This window comes from Cervus canadensis, chromosome 29 (genome assembly GCF_019320065.1).
Source record: "Cervus canadensis isolate Bull #8, Minnesota chromosome 29, ASM1932006v1, whole genome shotgun sequence".
NCBI classification, from domain to species: domain Eukaryota; kingdom Metazoa; phylum Chordata; class Mammalia; order Artiodactyla; family Cervidae; genus Cervus; species Cervus canadensis.
The window spans coordinates 14,990,181-15,012,345 of NC_057414.1; the positions used below are offsets into that span (position 1 = coordinate 14,990,181).

General features: G+C 39.9%; 1 protein-coding gene across 2 annotated transcripts in view; it reads left to right on the forward strand.

The window, feature by feature from the left end:
* The window catches only part of DEUP1 (deuterosome assembly protein 1), a 107,167-nt gene extending 85,202 nt beyond the window's left edge, over positions 1–21,965 (forward strand). The window contains exons 14-15 of one of the 2 annotated variants that reach the window (XM_043452668.1): positions 3,584–3,698; positions 20,994–21,965. In XM_043452668.1, coding sequence (XP_043308603.1) covers positions 3,584–3,698; positions 20,994–21,170 — 292 coding nt within the window. In that variant the 3' untranslated portion in view covers positions 21,171–21,965. The remainder of the gene's footprint in view (positions 1–3,583; positions 3,699–20,993) is intronic. The other variant, XM_043452669.1, reaches the window with a different exon arrangement.
* Positions 21,966–22,165: the final 200 nt, after the last annotated feature.

Sequence of the window (22,165 nt, forward strand, 5' to 3'; positions counted from 1 at the left end):
GTTGAGAGGCAAGGACACTGTGAATTCACTGGTGGAGACCTGTAAAGCACATATCTATTAATTTTAGCAAGTGTAAAAGGCAGTGTCCTTTCCTTCCCTCACAGCACAGCTCAGTGAAGTCAAATACTAAAAGCTGTATGTATTTATTAGGAAGAAAATAGTCAAAAAGCACACAGTCATATTTACATATCAATGGATAATGCAATAAGGTCTTATTAAAGTATTTTAGAAAGGAAAAAGCTGTTACATAAAGGTATATGAACATAATGTTCCACAACATTTTAAAATCTGTAGTCTAATTTTTAACCCCTTCTTGCTTTTGCCTGAGGAAGATTTGTATAATATATTACTAAAATAATCTTTTGTCTACTTGGAAGTTAACTAAGTTTTTGTTGTTTTTCACTCCTATTAGAAGTGATAAGATTTTTGTGCTCATCCACTTAAAATGTGAAGCATTTTAGGATATTTGAAAGGATTTATTTTCCAATGAAAAAGTTTTTCAGCACTTTAAAAAACTTAATGGAGTTCCTTGGTGGCCTTATGGTCAGGATTCCAGGCTTTCACTGCTGTGGCCCAGGTTCAGTCCCTGGTCAGGGAGCTGAGATCCTGCAAGCAGTGTGATGGGACCAGAAACACAAACAAGGCTAGTGACTGAGGTGAAACTGAATCGGGCAATGAGGTAGGAAATGTTTTCAACGCTTTTAGAATTCAATCAGAGTTTTAAGACTTCAGGATCATTTACAAGCTAACTTAGAATAGTGGTATCCAGAACTATTAATATATAACTATTAATATACTATATTATATTTTATAATATATATTATAATTTTTATAATTTATTTTATAAATTATATATATATAATTTATAAATAAATATATATATATGACTCATCCCGGACGGCTGTGGGGTCAAATACATCCCTAATCGTGGTCCCCTGGACAAATGGCGGGCCCTGCACTCATGAGCATCAGCTCTGTTCCCTCCTTAATCACACTCACCAATAAATGCTATTTCCTGTCCAAAAAAAAAAGTATATATATATATATATTATATGTTATAATATAGTTTATAATATATAATTATATATTATTATATATATAATATAACTATTAATATATAACATATAATTTTAATGGCAAATCAGTTTTGTAGTGTATGGAGTTTTCTCTCTATATACAGTTCATACTTAAAACTGAATATATGGCTTTAAGAATTATATCATGTACTGGAAAGATTTTGGTAATCACAAGCTAATCAATAAAATTGCTTCAGATCTAGTCAGCAAATTAACAGTTTCTAATACTAAAACACCACAAAGTCAGGTTTGTCATAATCACTCTACAGGATCCCTTGTCAAGGAATGAATAGTTATTTACCTGGAAGCAAAAAAGCAAGCTGAGTCCATTTTGCACCATGGTCTTGCTCAGTTAGGAGAAAAACATAGTGAACTGAAGAGTTCCAGGCTAGGAAATAATGGGTAGTGCATGGAGTAAGGGAGTGTCATGTGGAGTGTTAGAAGGGGAGGCCAGAAGTGGTAAATTAGCTTAGTTTGTGAAGGGATCCCGTTTCATGCTGTATGTAGCCCAGGGAGGCTTGTAAACTTAATGGAGGGCCAGGATTGGCTGTAGACTGTGCGGTTGACTCGGCTCTCAAGCCGGCTTGAGTTGGGTAAAGCTCTCTCCAACAAAGACGCCGGCTTCTGCCCTCCTGGCCAAGTAAGGAGGGGCCTTGGAATAGGGTCTATGGAAAAGCTAATTGAATAGACCAGCTTGTGAGATGGTAGTAAAAGCTTTCTGAAATAATTTTTAAGATAGCTTTTAAATTGATATACTTAGCATTTTTTTGCAAGGTGGTTTTATGAAGTATTTGAATAGCTGTAATCTAGAAGAACTTTTCTATCAGATACAAAGATGATTTAAAGCAAAAGTGCGTTGCTTCATGATGTAGTCTTTCCTTTCATTCTCTGCACTTTATTGACCTTACAATAAAGAAAATGTTCATATATAAATTTTAGTAATTAAGATCATAAAGTTGTATCTATACATCCAAAGCAAAATGGATAATTGAGATAATTATTTAGATAATTTAGGGCAAATAATACTTTCCCTGAAATCTCTGTATAATTGAGATTACAGAGGGATGTATATTTCTTGAACCACTTCTATAATTATCTTATTTTTTTCCACTGTGCTTTGAAGTATAAATGGACTCATTCAGATTAAAAGGTTCAGCTGAAGATTCTATGCAGATGTACAAGGCAATTGTTATAATTCTATTTGAATTGTGGGATGTTTCATTTTATTTTGCACATCATAAACCATGTTATTTCAGTTTAATTTGCTGTTCTGTTTCCATGGTAATTATGGTTTGGAAGAATGGATTAAAAAAAAGATCTATTTCAAGATAAGTAAAAATGGAAAGCATATTTTGTTTGTTTTTATGTACTAATTTACAGATGCCTCACTTAACTTTTATTGCTATTTGTATGCATAGCTTTGAAAATGTTTGCATAATAAAAGAAGTCTATATAGATAGTCTTTGGATAAGAACAGAGAAAAATAATGTAAATTTTTTGAACGGTGTGAAGTTAAAATATGAAGACTTTGAAAATGGTTAATTAATACCTGTAGAGAATTTGAATTGTTAGTAAAAATAAATACATTGAAAGGATTTTTATGTTTCCATGGTCTTTGATGATTTTGATTAAACCCCATTTTCATGAATGGGTTCAGAGAAGATACTTATTTAGTTCCAAACAGCCCATACAGTTAGGACCTTTTTGTGTAAAATTTTAGGGTAAGTTGGTTTTTTGTTTATTTTATTATTCATTTGTTTAGTCAGCACACCAAAATTTAAAATCCCACTGGCATTTTATTCAGTCTAATCTTCTACCCTATATTTTGGTATAAACAACAAAGTCTGTACTGTGCTTTTCATCAAACTGTGGAGTTCAATTCTCATAACAACCCTTTATAAATGAAAAAAAGTTACAAGTAGATATAGTTACCTGTTGCTCAAGGTCATACAACTAAGTGTGGAGGAGTTTAGGAGATGATGTAAATTGAAAACATACTATAAAGTATTAAGCTCTATAGAAATTAGAATTATTATTATTGTACAGAGACTTATTCTAGTGTCAAAAAAAAGAGAAGAATGATTATGTTAAGAAAGCCAGTGAGGTTAAGTAAAATGATAATAGAAAAAGAGTATTTATTTAGAATTGTTAAGGGCAGCCGTGGTAGCTACTTCGAAATTTTTCTCAAATTGGTTTAATGTTATTTAATTAAATAGCAAAGAGACAAAACAGTAAAACACAGAAAGAGAAACCATATAGGCAATAAGAATGGCAGAATATTTTTAACAATTACGAAAGTTTCCTGCTTCATTATTAATTGTTCTAAGTCTTTTAAGTGGAATTGAAATTGTTAGCAAAATTATTTTCAAAGTAATACCCAGATAACAAGTCCAAATATTTTGTTGTGCTTTCCTCACAGTTAGAAATTGGAGACATTTAAATTCTTAGCTCCATAAATAAGCAGGTGTCCTTGAGAACAGTAATGACACCGAGCCCTTCTCTCTTAGATTTAGCCACGATCGTGAGCCAAGCAGAAGTGCCACACCTCCACTTCCGGCTTTGCCGTTTCAGACCAAAGAAGTAACCAGCCCTTTGGTCAGTGATGATGAGGTATTCCCCATGGTGAGTTCCTGATTGTTGGTTACTACGTTTTTCCTTTATGGAATGAATACTCTTACACTGATACTGATATTACTGATGTGTACACAGTAGTTTAAAAAAATATATTGCTCTTTGAATAGGACTCCAAGATAGGTCTGCAAGTAATTCAGCTGTGACTATCTATAGAAGAAAAAGCATCCATAATGTTTCGTGAAGTATTTCACCTCAAGTACAGGCTGAAATTACTGGTGACTTTTAAATATGCAAGCCACTTCTGGACATTCCATGACCCTCAAAGATCTGTATATTTTAAAGAGCTACAAGTGATCTTTTGTGACTGTTTAAAAAAAATCTCTTTTACTGACTCTGACATACATACAGGAAGATGCACAAATCAGAACTGGACAGCTTGATGAATTATTGAAAAGGTAACAGAGAAGGGCAGCTATGCCCAGGTGATAAGCAGAGCGTTAGCAGTGTTCCAGAGGCCCCCTTCCCACGCCCTTCCAGTCATTCCCGCCAAGATAACCACTGTCCTGACGTTTAAGGCCATAACTTGGCTGTAGCCATTTGTAAATTTTAGATAAATGGGATCATGCTGCGTGTGCTCTTTTGTATGGACTCGTTCTCCCACCATTGTTTCAACATTGTTAGATAAGAGTCAGTATCCATATTGTTGACTGTAGTTTATCCATTTTTCTCTATTAGTATTACATTATATATAAATACCATATATAATGATACCCTTATCCATAATGATACAATTTATCCATTCCACTATTGACATACATTTGAATTACTTCCTATTCAGAGGTGACTACAAATACTTTTCCTAAAAACATTTTTGTAAGTGTCCTTTGGTGCACATGTGTACATGTTTCCATTGGATCTATACCTAAGAATGGAATTACTAGGTCATTGTTGTTGTTTTAGTTGCTAAGTTGTGTCTTTGCAAGTCCGTGGACTGTAGCCTGCCCGGCTCTTCTGTCCATGGGATTTCCCAGGTGAGAATACTGGAGTGGGTTGCCATTTCCTTCTCCAGGGGATCTTCCCGACCCAGGGGTCAAACCCATGTCTCCTACATTGGCAGGTGGATTCTTGACCACTGAGCCGCCTCACTCAGAGTTGCTAGGTCATAGAATACGCACAAGGTCAGCTTCAGCATTACTGTCAAGCTCTCTTCCTGTTTGAGTCAGTTCACAGTTCTACAAGTAGTCTATGAGTATTCTCCTTTTCTGTATTCTTTCCAACAGTTTTTAACTACATTGGTCTTAATTTTAACTTTTATGGTCAGTGGGTGCATGCGTGCATGCTAAGTCGCTTCAGTCATATCTGACTCTTTGCGACCCTGTGGACTGTAACCCATCAGGCGCCTGTCCATGGGATTCTCCAGGCAAGAATACTGGAGTGGGTTGCCATGCCCTCCTCCAGGTGATCTTCCTGACCCAAGGATTGAACCCGCATCTCTTATATCTCCTGCGTTTGACAGGCAGGTTCTTTAACACTAGTGCCACCTAGGAAGCCCATGGTCAGTGGGTAGTAACATCTTATTGTGACTTTAATTCTTATTTCCTGAAAACTAATGAGGTGAGTGCCTTTTCATAAATTTATTGACTATTTTGATATTTGATATCTGTTTGTCTAATTTTCTATTGAACTGTCTGATTGATTTATAGGAGTTCTTTGTATATTCTAGATTTAAACCCTTTGGTGATTATAGGTATTGCAAATATCTTCTCCCATTCATACTTGCCTCCTCACTTAATAGAATGTTTTGATAACCAGAAGTTCCTCATTTTAATATGTTCATACTTATAAATATTTTTCTTTATGCTTGATATTTTTGGTGTCTTATTTACAACTTTTGCCTGTCCCAAAGTTATAAAAATATTATCTGTTATCTTTTGGAAGCTTTGGCTCTTTTTTTTTTTTTTACTTAATTATAGACCTGGAATCAATTTTTGCATATGATGCAAGGAACAACCTCAGTTCTGTTTCCCATGGAAGTATTCAATTAGATTTATATATGCTTTCCAGTTCTATAGATTCTTTTGGATTTTCTATACTCAGAATCAAAATAATGATAGCTAGACTTCCTTCTTTCAAATCTTTATACCTTTTTTTCTTTTTCTTGCCTTATTGTACACAAGGACCTCTAGTAAATGTAAAGCAGTAGAAGTGATATTGCCAGCATCTTTCTCTCATTTTCAATTGCAAAGGGAAAACATTCAATATGCCACCATTGTGCATAATTTTGCTGTAAATATTTTGCATGTTCCTTATTAAAAGATTAAGAAGTTCCTTTTATTCCTAGGTTGCTATATTTGTTTTCACAAGCTGGTATTGAATTTATCAATTGCTTTTTCCTGTGCTGTTGAAATGACCATATAATTTCTCCTTTGATCTGTTAATGTGGTTTTTTTTTTTCTTGATGTTAGATTGTTAACCCAACTTGGAATTCTTAGAATAATCCACACTTGATCACTGGATTTGATCTGTTCATATTGGTTTAGAGTTTTACTTTATGTTCATGAGAGAAATTAGCCTGTAACGTTTCATTGTTATCCTTGTCAAGCTTTGGTGCCCGATTATGCTGTCCTCGTAAAACAGGTGGGAAAGGTTTTAAATTCCGCACCCCGGTTCTCTTTCCTGTGTTGTTGTCTGTGCATAAACAGCCACTGCCCCCAGCCTTGAGCAAGTAGCCTCATACTGTAGGTTAACTTTTTTTCTGTTCCTGAATTTTCATTTGATTTTTTTTTTTTTTAGTTTCCAGTTCTTTGCTGAAATTTTCTACCTTGTGATTTGATTTATTGAACATAATCACATTTTTCAAAGATATGTAGGTTTTTTACATCAGAAACTAGTAGTGCTCTTGCAGTTACCTTCACAGTATTCAAAGTGTATTATGTAATTTTTCACTGCCTGTCCATGATATACCAATATTGGGTACAAATGATAAAAACAAACAACAATATCAACAACAACAACAACAACAACAGAAAATGTTTGAGCCATGAATACTTCTCTGCCTTTCTGGAATCTGTCAGCTGCTTTGGGAGAGGCTGGTAGTAAGAAGCTGTTGGTAAGAAAGAAGTAAGCTGCTGGTAGTAAGAAGTAGTTAAGCTGTTGTGGAAGAGGAAGACTTAAAACCATCAACTCTGGAAGTTTTAGAGATCTCAACCAGTCCATCCTAAAGGAGATCAGTCCTGGGTGTTCATTGGAAGGACTGATGCTGAAACTGAGACTCCAATACTTTGGCCACCTGATGCGAAGAGCTGACTCATTGGAAAAGACCCTGATGCTGGGAAAGATTGAGGGCAGGAGAAGAAGGGGATGACAGAGGATGAGATGGTTGGATGGCATCACCAACTCAAAAGACAGAGTTTGGGTAAACTCCAGGAGTTGGTGATGGACAGGGAAGCCTGGCATGCTGCAGTCTCTGGGGTCGCAAAGAGTCGGACACGACTGAGAGACTGAACTGAACTGAACTGAAAGCCCAGCAATGCTCTTTTGTTTCATCGCAACATAAAACGCCAAAATTATCTGAACAGAATAAAATTCCATAACAATGAAGTAAATAAACTTCTACATTTAAGCTAAGGGAACCTCCAAGAGCAAGTTCTGTATCAACAAAACTCTTTTTAAGGACTCCAAAGTAAACATATACTCCAACCCAGCAGGAGGGGGGGAAAAAGTGATAAATTGCCAAAGGCTTCATTGCAACTCACTTCAGTATTCTTGCCTAAAAAATTCCCTGGACAGAAGAGCCAGGTGGGCTATAGACCATGGGGTCACGAAGAGTCGGACATGACTGAGCATGCACGTGATGTGACTTCACTGTTCCAATATCAGGTGACTTTAGGATGATTAGTTTCTGCTTAAGTATCATCTCATCAGAAGCACCTGAGGAACTACCCTACAGTAGCACCTCCCTCACCATATTCTGTTTTTTGTTTTATCCATAGCACTTTATTATAACATATTTTGTTTGCCTCCTTCCTCTAGAATTTAAGCTCCATTAAAGTAGGATTTTTTTCTATTTTTGCTTACTGTTTTAACCCTAGCACCTAAAATAATGGCTGGCACTAGTAGGCACATAAAAGACATGCAAGAGTGTCTGTTGTATAACTTAATGAACACTGGATTTCTTTCCACCTCTAAAATTCTACATTACTACTTGAGGAGCTCATAACTACAGAGTCATCCAGGAAAGAAAATTCTCTACTGTTGTAGGTCTGGGCACGGGGATCTTTGGCTGTGATGGCAGCCCTGGAGGCTTCTGAAAGACACAGCCCAGACTGCCATTCTGAGTCCAGTGACTTCCATCCACTGTTGGATTCTTTATTCTGCATCAGTGCTGTTCCTGCTCGGACCACCAATGACATCCTTGTTGTTAATTAAATAGACAGTTTAAAGAACTCATCTTCCTTAATCTTCTTCTCTTGGTAGCGTGTTCTCTGACTTCTCAGACACTATTCTCCACTGATTCTCCCATTGCCTTTCTGATCACTCTTTCCCGGTCTGCTTCCAAGGTTCTCCCTTCTGTACGTGCCCCTTAACTACTAGTGTTTATCATCCCCTCAGTCACTGATGGAGTAAACATGTATTGAGCACTCACTATATGGCAGGTTCTGTTCTAAACACTCATTGATGAGATAGACAAGTCTACAGTCTGGTGAAAAAAGAGGGGAACTCCATCAGTGGGTGAATGGATAAATAAAGAGTAGTATGTATACACCGTAGACTATTCAGTCATGAAAAGGAGATAAGTGCTGATACAAGCTATAACGTGGATGAACCTGGATAATATCATGCTACCTGAAGGAAGCCAGACACAAAAGGTTATATATTGCATAAAAATGCCCATAAAAGGTAAATCTGATTAAAACAGATTGCAGATTGGTGGTTTCCAGGAGTACAAGGGGCCGGGAAAGCCAGGGAGCAAGGCTTGCTGGGTACAGCTTCCTTTGGGGGTGATGAAAATGCTTTGAAACTAGATAGAGTTGTGGTTTTAATACACTGTGACTATACTAAATCCACACCAAATTGTTCATTTTGAGATGGTTATTGTTTATGTGAATTTTATCTCAAAAAAGAGGGAACAGTTAATGACTAGAAACAAATTAAAAAATCAAAAAGTTATAAATACTATAAAAATTGATGAAAAGATAGCAAATGATGTGATAGGAAGTGATGACAATGTGGGGGATGACTTTAGGGTAAGTGGCTAGGAAAATGATTACTGAGAAGGGGACATTTAGGTTGAAACTTAAATAAAAAGGATCCAGCCTTGCAAAAATCTGTACGTAGAGAGTTTTGGGCAGATGGAATGACTGGGGCAAATCTGTTTGGCAAAACAAAGTTTGTTAAGTTTGAGAACCAGAAAAGGGGAAGTGAGTGGTCAGGAGCTAAGAAGTATATAATGAAATAGGGACAGAGAAATAGGCAGGAGAACTCCAGATCTGTAGAGACAGTAGGCCATGGGAAGCTATTAGGAGTTTATTTTAAAGCAATGGGAAGCCATGAGAAAGTTGCAAATGGTAGAGAATATAATCTGTTTTTAAAATTTTTTGAAGATCCATTTGACTACCAAATAAAGAAATTATAGATGGGCAGAGGTAAAAGTGGAGAGAACAACTGCCAGGCTATTTCAGTAGTGGAAGCAAGAGATGGTGGAGGTGGAGCCAGGAGGTGTTGGATCCAGGAGATATTCTGGAGAGCAAATGAGACTTGACAGTGGATTGGCTGTGGAGAATGAGGGAAAGAAAAGACTCAGAGATGACTCCTAGGATCTCTGCTTGAGCCTCAGGTACATAGTAGCACCACTCTCTGATGTGGAAGACAAGGAAGGAGCAGTATTAATGGAGAAAATTCATTATTTCCAGGTTAGACATCTAAACTTAAGTGTTTACTAAACATGCAAACTAAACAAGCAATAGGATATGTGAATCTGGTGTTCAAGGAATAGATCAGAGCTCGAAATAAAAAAGGGGCATTTTAATCAGCATGAGACTGATACTTAAATCTATCAAACTAGATGATAATACTTAGAAGAGTGTAAATGGAGAAGCTTTCCCAAGACAAACCTTAGACCATAATGTTTAGTGCTCCAGTGGGAATCTGTAAAGAGAGAGGAACGTCTGGTGGTGAAAGAGGTGGAGTGGGACCCAAGGGGTGAGGTTTATTTGTAGAAGCAGGGTCATTAAGAAGGTAAGACGGAATAGAATCCACAGTGTGGGTAGAAGGAAGGGTCTCTGAAACAGAGTGTGGCTTAAACTACGGCTCTAAGTGCTAGTGGCACGGAGGGGTGAGGTCCTGAGAAAGAGGCAAGGCTCCGTGGCCGTGATTAAGGAAGTGAGCATACAGGGAAGCGCAGGAGAACGGCCGGGCATGCTAACTGACCGTGTGAATTTGCGCTCATGAATTTTAAGTGAAACTCGTCCCTGTGTAATGTAATTTCTCCTCCATTCACTCGCCCAGCGTTCAGCCGCTCAGGTACACGCTTGGTGCAAGCAGTTTAATTAGGCCTGAGTTTTACCCTGTGTCTAGCATTGAGCTAGGATAAAGGGAGGGACAAGTTGCTGAATGGCTATCATATGGAATGTGAGCATAGTTAGAAAAGGGAGATATGAGAGAGAGAGATTTGAGAGAGTGGGAATCCTAGACTAAGTCAGTGGAAGCATACTAGGTGGGTTACATAAAATCTCTATTAGTAAGTAATGCAGTTATCACTGACGACAGTGTCAAGAACGTGACCGTGGGAGTGGGTGCCTAAAATGAAGTGTTCCCCAGGATTCCACTTTTCCATTTCTTCCTCTTCTTTTATTTTCAGATCTTGGATGATTTCAGTCAGAGTCACAGCTTTAATTATTACCTATAACTTCCAAATATACCTCTCTGGTCCACACCTGTCTTCTGAGATTGGGTCTGATATATCCCACTGTCTACTTGACAATCTGTGTCCCAAGTCACCTCTAACTCAGCATTATTCAGAGTTGAATATATTTCCTTCATTAACATATTAATTCAAAAAATTATTGAAAGCATGCATTGTGCAAGAACCTATGTTAGAATCTGGGGAATCAAAAGTAACTAAGACATTACCCTTAATGGGCCTCTTTTACTGTCTTTTCCTTTCTCCCTCCATAACTAGCATTGATGTCATCCACTCACTCGAGCCAGAATCTAGGAGATGATCGGTCTGAAGTCAGGTTTCCTAGAACCTGAGATGAAGATTCTTGTAAAAGTGATTTACTAAGGGAGTATTCTCAGCAGAAGCAATGAGGGAAGCAGGCTAGCGGAGGGGAGGAAGGCCAGATAAGGATGAGATCTTAGTTAGAGATTAGTTTAGTCTGGTCTCACCAGGAGTTGGAACATGGATTGCACAAAAGAGTTGGTTCCCATGGAGATAAGAAGTTTGGCCAGTGTGGGTTTGTTTGTTTTCTATTGCAGTATACTGATTTACAGTGTTTCCAGTGAACAGCAGAGTGATTCAGTTATATATGCATGTCTATTTTTTTTTTAGATTCTTTTCCATTATAGGTTATTACAAGATATTGACTATAGTTCCCTGTGCTAAACAGTAGGTCCTTGTTTATTTTACACAAGTAGTCTGTACCTGTTAATCCCAAATTCCCAATTTATCCCTCTCCCACTTTCCTCTTTGATAACTGCAAGTTTGTTTTCTGTCTGTGAGTCTATTTCTGCTCTGAATGAATTCATTTATGTCATATTTTTTTAGATTCCAGTAATAAGTGATATATGACATCTGTCTGTGTCTGACTTACGTCATTTAGTATGATAATCTCTAGGTCCATCCATGTTGCTACAAATTGGATTATTTCATTCTTTTTTATGCCTGAGTAATATTCCATTGTGTGTGTTATGTGTGTATGTATATAGATGCGTGACACATATTCTTTATCTGTTCATTATTTAGGTGCTTCCATGTCTTGACTGTTGTAACTGTTATAGTGCTGCTATAAACACTAGGGGGCATATATCTTTTCAAATTAGAGTTTTCATCTCTTCCAGATATATGCCCAAGAATGGGATTGCTGGATCAGATAGTAACCCTGCTTTTAGTTTTTTAAGGAATCTCAATACTATTCTCCACAGTGGCTCCACCGTTACATTCCCACCAACAGTGTAGGAGGGTTCCCTTTTCTCCACACCCCCTCCAGCATTTATTATTTGTAGACTTTTTGTTGATGGCCATTATGACCTGTGTGAGGTAGTACCTCATTGTAGTTTTGATTTGCATTTCTCTAATAATTAGCAGTGCAGTCCATGGGGTCACAAAAAGATGGACATGACCTCGCAACTGAACAACAACAGATAATTAGCTATATTAAGCAGCTCTTCGTGTGTTTGTTGACCATCTGTGTGTCTTCTGTGGAGGAATGTCTATTTAGGTCTTCTACTCATTTTTTGCTTGGATTTTTGTTTGTTTTGTCATTGAGCTGTATAAGTAGCTTGGATATTTTAGAAATTAGGCCTTTGTGGTCACATTGCTTGCAAATATCTTCCCCCATTCTGTAGGTTGTATTTCCATTTTCTTTATTGTTTCCTTTCCTGTGAAAAAGCTTTTAAGGTTTATTCAGTTCAGTTCAGTTCAGTCACTCAGTTGTGTCCGACTCCTTGCAACCCCATCAACTATAGCACTCCAGGCCTCTCTGTCTATCACCAACTCCCGGAGTCCACCCAAACTCATGTCCATTGAGTTGGTGATGCCATCCATCCATCTCATCCTCTGTTGTCCCCTTCTCCTCCTGCCCTCAATCTTTCCCAGCATCAGGGCCTTTTCAAATGAGTCAGCTCTTCACATCAGGTGGCCAAAGTATTGGAGTTTCAACTTCAACACCAGTCCTTCCATTGAATACCCAGGAATGATCCCCAGGAATGATCTCCTTTAGGATGGACTGGCTGGATCTCCTTGCAGTCCAAGGGACTCTCAAGAGGCTTCTCCAACACCACAGTTCAAAAGCATCAATCTTCAGCATTCAGCTTTCTTTATAGTCCAACTCTCACATCCATACATGACCATTGGAAAAACCATAACCTTGACTAAACGGACCTTTGTTGGCAAAGTAATGTCTCTGCTTTTTAGTATGCTGTTTAGGTTGGTCATAACTTGCCTTCGAAGAAGTAAGTGTCTTTTATTTTCATGGCTGCAATAACCATCTGCAGTGATTTTGGAGCCCAAAAAAATAAAGTCTGACGCTGTTTCCACTGTTTCCCCATCTATTTGCCATGAAGTGATGGGACCAGATGCCATGATCTTAGTTTTCTGAATGTTGAGCTTTAAGCCAACTTTTTCACTCTCCTCTTTCGCTTTCATCAAGAGGCTCTTTAATTCTTCTTCACTTTCTGCCATAAGGGTGATGCCATCTGCATATCTGAGGTTGATATTTCTCCCAGCAACCTTGATTCCAGCTTGTGCTTCCTCCAGCCCAGCATTTCTCATGATGTACTCTGCATATAAGTTAAATAAGCAGGGTGACAATATACAGCCTTGACGTACTCCTTTTCCTATTTGGAACCAGTCTGTTGTTCCATGTCCAGTTCTAACTGTTGCTTCCTGACCTGCATACAGGTTTCTCAAGAGGCAGGTCAAGTGGTCTGGTATTCCCATCTATTTCAGAATTTTCCACAGTTTATTGTGATCCACACAAAGGCTTTGGCATAGTCAATAAAGCAGAAATAGATGTTTTTTTCTGGAACTCTCTTGCTTTTTCAATGATCCAGCAGATGTTGGCAATTTGATCTCTGGTTCCTCTGCCTTTTCTAACACCAGCTTGAATATCTGGAAGTTCACGGTTCATGTATTGCAGAAGCCTGGTTTGGAGAATTTTGAGCATTACTTTACTAGCGTGTGAGATGAGTGCCATTGTGTTTGAGCATTCTTTGGTATTGCCTTTCTTTAGGATTGGAATGAAAACTGACCGACCTTTTGCAGTCCTGTGGCCACTACTGAGTTTTCCAAATTTGCTGACATATTGAGTGCAGCACTTTCACAGCATCATCTTTCAGGATTTGAAATAGCTCAACTGGAATTCCATCACCTCCACTAGCTTTGTTCATAGTGATGCTTCCTAAGGCCCACTTGACTTCACATTCCAGGATGTCTGGCTCTAGGTGAGTGTGAGTGATCACACCATCGTGATTATCTGGGTCATGAATATCTGTTTTGTACAGTTCTTCTGTGTATTCTTGCCACCTCTTCTTAATATCTTCTGCTTCTGTTAGGTCCATACCATTTCTGTCCTTTATTGAGCCCATCTTTGCATGAAATGTTCCCTTGGTATCTCTAATTTTCTTGAAGAGATCTCTAGTCTTTCCCATTCTGTTGTTTTTCTCTATTTCTTTGCATTGATCACTGAGGAAGGCTTTCTTATCTCTCCTTGCTATTCTTTGGAACTCTGCATTTAAATGGGAATATCTTTCCTTTCCTCCTTTGCTTTTCACTTCCCTTCTTTTCACAGCTATTTGTAAGGCCTCCTCAGACAGCCATTTTGCTTTTCTTTTTCTTGGGGATGGTCTTAATCCCTGTCTCCTGTACAATGTCATGAACCTCTGTCCATAGTTCATCAGGCACTCTGTCTGTCAGATCTAGTCCCTTAAATCTATTTCTCACTTCCACTGTATAGTCATAAGGGATTTGATTTAGGTCATACCTGAATGGTCTAGTGGTTTTCCCCACTTTCTTCAATTTGAGTCTGAATTTGGCAATAAGGAGTTCATGATCTGAGCCACAGTCAGCTCGTGGTCTTGTTTTGGCTTACTGTATACAGCTTCTCCATCTTTGGCTGCAAAGAATATAGTCAGTCTGATTTTGGTGTTGACCATCTGGTGATGTCCATGTGTAGAGTCTTCTCTTGTGTTGTTGGAAGATTGTATTACTATGCATCTCTCCTTTTATGTCTGTTAACGTCTGCCTTATATATTGAGATGTTTCTATGTTGGGTGTATATATATTAACAGTTGTTATACTTCTTGAATTGATCCTTTGATCATTATGTAGTGTCCTTTGTCTCTTGTAAGAGTCTTTATTTTAAAGTCTATTTTGTCTGATATAAGTGTTACAACTCTGGCTTTCTTTTGAGTTCCTTTTGCATAGAATATCTTTTTCCATCCCCCCACTCTTGGTTTTATGTGTCTCCAGATCCAAAATGAGTCTCTTATAGGCAGCAATATGCCAGTCTTTTGATCTTGGATCTTTTGATCCATTTAGACCGTCTGTGTGTTTTGGTTGGAGCATTTAGTTCATTTATATTTAAGGTGATTATTGATATGTATGTACTCATTGTCATTTTGTTAATTGTTTTAGATTTGTTTTTGTAGGTCTTTTATTTCCTTTATTTTTGTGATTTGATGACTCTCTTTACTGTTATGGCTGGATTCCTTTTTCTTTTTTGTGTGTATTGTTATCATAGATTTTTCAGTTGTAGTTACAATGAGGTTTTAGTATAGCAGTGTATATATATATAGTTTTATATATGTAGGTATAGCAGTCCTTACATATAGTTATATATAAATATTTTAAGTTGCTGATCTCTAATTTGAAACACATTTAAAATGCCTTGCATTTGTACTCTCCTTCCCTCACAGTTACCACGTTTTTAATATCATTTTTATATCTAATTGTTTTGTGTGTCTCTTAACTGCTTGTTGTGGAAATAGATAATTTTGCTACTTTTGTCCTTTAACCTCCCTGCTAGCTTTGTGTGTGTGTGATTTCCTACCTTTGCTTTATGTTTTCCTTTACTAGTGAGATTTTTCCTTCCATAATTTTCTTGTTTCTAGTTATGGCCTTTTTCACCTAAAGAAGTTCCTTTAATGTTTGTAAAGCTGCTTTGGTGGTGCTGAATTCTCTTAGCTTCTGTTTGTCTACAAAGTTTTTTGTTTTTGTTTTCTGTTTGTCTACAGTTTTTGATCTTTCCATCAAATCTGAATGAGAGCCTTGCTGGGCAGAGTATTCTTGGTTGTAGGTTTTTCCCTTTCACCACTTTAAATATATTTTGCCACTCCCTTCTGAACTGCAAAGTTTCTGCTCCAAAATCAGCTCATAACCTTTTGGCAATTCCCTTGCATTTTATTTGTTGCTTTTCCCTTACTGATTTTAGTATTCTCTCTTTAATTTTTTCATTCTGATTACTGTGTGTCTTAGTGTGTTACTCTGTGGGTTTATCCTGTTTGGGAGTCTCTGTACTTCCTGGACATGGGTAGCTATTTCCTTTCCCAGGCTCAGAAGATTTTCAGCTAATTATCTCTTCAGATATCTTCTTGGGTCCCTTTTGTCTCTTCTCCTCCTGGGACTCCTTTAATGCAAATATTAATATTAATGCAAATATTAATATTTAATGCAAAACTTGATATTGTCCCAGAAGTCTCTTAAACTGTCCTCATTTCTTTTCATTCTGTTTTCTGTTCAACAGCAGTGATTTCCATTACTCTGTCTTCCAGCTCAGTGATCCATTCTTCTGAATCATTTATTCTGTTATTGATTCCTTGTAGTGTATTTTTTCATTTGAGTTATTGTATAACTCATCTCTGTTTGGTTGTTAATTATAGTTTCTAACTCTTAATTTCTAATTTCTTACTCTGTGCATCCATTCTTCTCCAGAGTTCCTTGATCATCTTTATGATCATTACTCTGAACTCTTTCTTGGGTAGATTGCCTATCTCCACATCACTTAGTTCTTCTTATAAAGATTTATCTTGTTTCTTCATTTGGAATATACTCCTCTGCCAGCTCATCTTGTCTAAGTTGCTATTTGTATTTTCATGCATACAGTAGATCAGTTAACATTGCTTGACCTTGGAGAAGGCGTCGTATTGCGTCTGAGCAGTGCACCCCCCTGTTGTCGCCCAAGCTAGAGGTTCCCCCTGAGAGGGCTGCATGGGTCCTTCTCCTGTGGCAGGGTGTGTGGGTGGTCCAGGAAGCTTGGTCAGGCCCTTGTCTGGCTGGTTGCCAGACCCTGTCTTGTGCAGATTGTGCTGGCTGCTGTTTAGTAGGGCATGGTCGTGAAGTGCCTGGTTGTGGAATCCGAAGGAGGCTGGGGCTAGTGCTGGCTCGCTGGTGGGCAGGATCAGGGTCCCAAACACTGAGGCTCTTGCCCACTCACTGGCAGGTAAAGCCAGATCCCGGGGTTAGTGCCCACCTACTGTCAGGCAGACCCAGTTCCTGGAGTCTGGCTGCAGGGCCCAGGGATCCCAGAGCTCATTTCAGATCATTGTGGGGCAGGCAGTTCATGATACAGTTGAGTATGGGGACTAAGGTGTCTGGAGGTTGTGTTAGCCTGATAGTGATCCCACAAGGGCTGGCTAGTCCCAGGAAGGTCTGGTGTGCCTTGCAGGATTATAGTTTTCTTGCTTCTGGTGTCTGCTCCCTGGTGAGTGAGGCTGGTCTAGAGGTTTGTGCAGGCTTTCTAGAAAGAGAGGCTGATGCCTGCCCACTGGTAGGTAGAGTTGGGTCTTGGCCCTCTGGTGGTCCAGACCCTGTCTAGGTGTATCCACAGGTGGCTGTGTGTCCTTTCGTCTTTAGGAAGCTTGTCTGCTGATGGGTAGGGCTGTGTTTCCCCCCCAGTTAGTTGTTTGGCCTGAAGTGTCCCAGCACTGTCACATGGAGGCTGTTAGGTGGGGCCAGGTCGTGGCGCTAATGACCCAAGATATCAGCTGCCAAGAGTGTTCGTGCAGTTGAATGTTCCCCAATGTGTCTGACACCGGTGTCTTTGTCCCCAGGGTGAGCTGCAGCCATTCCCTGCCTCTCCAGGAGACTCTCCAAGGCCAACAGGTAGATCTGGCCCAGGCTCCTATCAAATTACTGCTCTTGCCCTGGGTCCTCGTACACGTGAGATTTTGTGTGAGCCCTTTAAGAGTGAAGTCTTTTTCTCCTAATCTTGTGGGGCTCCTGCAAGTAAGCCCTGATGGTCTTCAAAGCCAAATGCTCTGGAGGCTCCTCTTCCCAGTACTGTAACCTGGGCTGGGGATCTCAGTGTGGCGCTCAGGAGTCTCTCTGCTGTAGGAGAACCTCTGCAGTTTAATTATTCTCCTATGTGTGCGCCAACTCCCCGGGGGGTGTGAGATTTCACTAAGTCACGGATCCACTACCTGTCTTGCTGTGGTTCCTTCTTACATCTTCATTGTTGATCTTTTCTGATAGATTCCAGTCCTTTTCTATGATAGTTGCTCTGCAGACAGTTGTGATTCTGGTATGCCTGTGAGAGGAGGTGAGCTCAGGGCCTGTCTACGCCACCGTCTTCCACACTGGTGTTTTGTACCCCCGTGTCAATAAGTCACTGCCCCTGAGAAGAGGGGGGACTGAAACTTCCCAGGTGAGGAAGGAGGCTCCAGTTCAGCCATAGGCCGATCTCCAGAGACGGGGCCACCTGTGAGCTGTTAGCACCAAAACCCAGGGCAGCTGGAAGACAGACGTGCCAGCCTGGTGGCAGGGTCTGGGTACACACGGGCAGCATCCATTCCCCTGTGTGCACCATTCAGACCCATGTTCTCTTCACACTGTTCACTCCATTCAGGCCTAGCTTCTCCAAGATGCTGACTGGTCATGACTTCTGGGGAAACTTACAGGAGGGGGGTCAGTGGAACAACCTGTAGCCCTTGATGCCATCTCAAGTCTCCTCACCCACTCTAGATCTCCTCCCCACCAGCCGACACTCCTGTTGGTCCCGGTGGCTGGACCACCCGGACCAGCTCACTCATGGAGTAAGCGGTTGTTCCTGTGCCCTCAGCAGGGTGTGGTTTGCATCTGTACTTAAAACTGGGCAGGAGACCACTGAGCGAGCCCCTCCGTGGACTGCCTGAGTCCCAGACGTATTCTTCCCTGCCCCCGTGTAGTAACAGCCTCGCCCCTAATGATGCTCAGGTCAGGTACCTCTGCCGGTAGCACACCTCTTTTCTGTGCCTCCGACCTGTCAGCATGAAGAGTCCTGTGACTAGATGCTGCCAAAGCTTTAAGTTTGTGGAGACTCCACGGTCTCACTCAGTGAGAGGCATTCCTTCTCTGACACTGAAGACCTGTAGACCAACAGAGCCGAAAGACAGAGAGAGAGAAGGTACAGATTCTCCAGGAGGGTGAGCAGGGAGTGAAGCCATTCCTACGTCCTCCCTTCTGTTCCCAGATCACTGTTACAAACGCAGTAGCCTGTGACAGCCATTGGTTTAAAGTCCACACCATGTCCTAAAGAATGGCTCGCCGTGCTCATAGGACATGGTTGACAAGCTAACGCCTCAGCGGTGCCTTCAGAAAGCCTATCAGGTTCGCACCCTCTGAGGACAAATATGCCATCCGTGGTAGAACCAGTGGACACCTGATCATGCCCTCACTGCCACACTCCTCTGCTGTAAAGTACGTTCGTTTATTATTCATCAGGATCTCAGGTCAATCCGCCAGTTCCTCTGTGAGCCCTCAGACAGTGGTGCTGGCCACAGCCCTGCAGGCAGGAGATACAGACTGTAGGGTACACGTCAGTTCTGGTAAGGATGGCATACTGCCCTTTCTGCCCTTTCCAAGGTTTGAGGGACCTGATGTAATCTGTTTGCCATCAAGAGTCTGGTTGGTCTCCTTGGATGGTGCCCTATCAGGAGCTCAGCTTTGGTCTCTATTGCAAGCAGATCAGACACTCAGCAGGAACAGTCGCTAGGTGACCCTGAGTGCAGGTAGATGGTGCAGGTGGACCCATGCATAACTCCATGGGAATAGCCACGTCAGAGGCTAGGCCAAGTCATCCTGTCTGTTTCTTGGGTGCTCTGTCTCAGCCAGGGCTCACGAGCATCACAGGAACGGTCTTGCAAACAGTATAGTGATCTGCTGCAGGTGATTGTAATACAGCTTTCCCTTTGAAACTGGCCAGAGGCTTCACAGAGAGTCTACCACAATTTTTCTATACCACAACTTCTAGTATGAAATCTGCTAAGTCATTTCACCCAAGGAGCAAGACGGCTTGTGCCGCACTCCCAACTGACTGCAGAGCCCTTTCTTGCTCTGGGCCCTTCTTAAAAACAAACAAACAAAACAGCCTTCTGTATCACATAATAAATGATTCAGATTATTCCTCCTGAGTGGAACATGCTGCCTCCAAAACTTCAAGAGACCTACCAAGCTTTCTGCTTCTTTCATAGTGATAAGAAATGCAAGGTACTTTAATTTGTGCTTAAAAAGATGTCCTGACATGCTCCATATCTCCAGACACCTACAAACAGAGTGTCAAGCCCTGAATTGCTTCTGGGGTTTCCCTCTTAACTCTCTGAAGTACCTCTGTCTTTCCGAGCCTTCAGCATGCTTACCAGTTCTTGGTCATCATGTCTTAGCACAACGCTCGTGTTACTATATCTGCAGTCTTTGGAATGTCCAGCTGATCCAGGCTCCTCCAGAGTGTATTATGACAGCATCGTTAGCATAAAACATCATGTTGGGGCAAGAACGCAGATGTGTACTGTTGTCTGTCCCAGAAGAATGCTAGCTACTTCTGACCTTCCTCCTTAGTATTAAAAAGAATGTATTTACCAGATCAACTGCGGCGTCCCACGGCCCCAGACTGCCATATGCTATTGGAGTGAAGATGTGGTACCTGGCCCGGCAGCTGCGCTGGGGCTGCCCCGTGAGCTGGCTGCACGCCACCGCCCTCCACCCCAGTCCATGCACCCCTGCCAGAGACCAGGCTTGTGGACTAGGTTCCCTGTAAGAGTTCACCTGCATACAGATCGTGGACTCCTCTTAGGCTTTATAAAAATCCCAATTCTCCCAATAAAAAGTTGAAGAAGAGCCTGGGGGTGCTGCAGAACTAAAAAACAAAAGTAAAAATTTCCCCAACTTATTTTTTTAAGCAACCTAAAACATTAATTTTGAACGAAGCACTGTAAAATTATCTATCATTGCTCTTTATTCCTCAGTCACACATTTTGTGTGTGTGTAAATAAGCACTAGACAGGTCACAGTTAACTGAGCACTTCCACACCACATGAAGGGTGCAACCCGGCACTCGTCACTGAGGTGATCTCAGCTGCAACTGGACAGACAATATTTACCCTCCTACCAAACATCATGCTTTTATCCCGCCTCACCTGGCTAACTGCATGCAGCCATGAGCCCCCTTTTTAAGCCAGTTTTTAAATTTATTCCTTAAGGACCTCATTAGCAGTGACTGCATTACACTGGTATAGAGTTCAGCTTAAGATATATTTTTCATTCGGAGCTGCAGTGTTTGACAGTTGGTCAGGGGTGAAGCATACCAAGAAATGCGAAGATTGTAAAAGGTCTTGTGTTCCTCATCTAACTTTTTCTTCTTCTTTCTTTAGTCTCCCCCAGATATATCCTTCCCGGCTTCTTTGGCCGCACAGCATTTCCTTCTGGAGGAGGAGAAGCGAGCAAAAGAACTTGAAAAACTTCTAAATACACATATTGATGAACTGCAAAGACACACAGAATTTACTCTTAATAAATACACCAAGCTAAAACAAAATAGACACATATGAGCTTTTAAATGTTTTTATTTGCTTCCCCCACCCCAGGAAACAAAGCTCTGGCAAAATATTTACAAAGCTGATTAATGAAACTGAGAAATTTTGTTCTGTTTTCTTGAGTAAATCATTTCTGTAAGGCAGCTAGAAAATAGTAAGTATTTTGTTTGATAAAGCTCTTTGTATTTCTGTATTAACATAATAAATTGTTCAGCTACAGAGTTACTGTAAAATAAACATGACTACTCCAAAAGAGATTTTTTCCCTCCAGTCTAAGGAATTGTCTGGAATTAAATATGCAGCTTTCTCCCACTTTAGTCATGTGTACGGGAGCCCATTTCCTCTGTAACATCACATGATGAGGGAAAGGGCTTTACTATATTCTAAGTATAAACAGATGCAGTGCAGCTCCATTGTACTAGGCTTGAAATTTCAAGGATTTTTTTTTTAATGAAAAATATTTAGTATTTTAAACTATGTAAATATCCTAAAATTTCTTTTAGAAAAAACCATATAGCTTACTGTTTCTGCATTCATCTTTGTAATGTCTTTCTGTTTTAACACAAAAAGATGTGGAACATACTGTCTGCACGCTTTAAACATGTGCCTAAGATTAATGCTTCATGTACTAATTACTCCATGGACATAAGATAAAGTAGAAAGCATTGCTGTTACCTTCTCCTTTGTAATACCTCTGTTTTAAATATAATAAAGGAATGAGAAATTCTTTGGACTTAAAACGCAAATGCTCCATCTGTATAAAAGAGTAATAGCATGGTAGTGAACAATAAAACTCAAGTTACAAATAAACAAGTGTGATAATCCATTTTTCTTTCTTTAAAAATGACATTTATATAAAGATTATGAAAAATCCTTGTTTCATTATTCCAGGTAAGCCCTACAGCTTTTATAGTGTTATTTTTCTCTTTGAAGAAACTGAATCTCCACATACAGAGAGATAAGTCACGACGTCCTTTAGATGAGTGTCATTGCCATGGGAGATGCAGAGC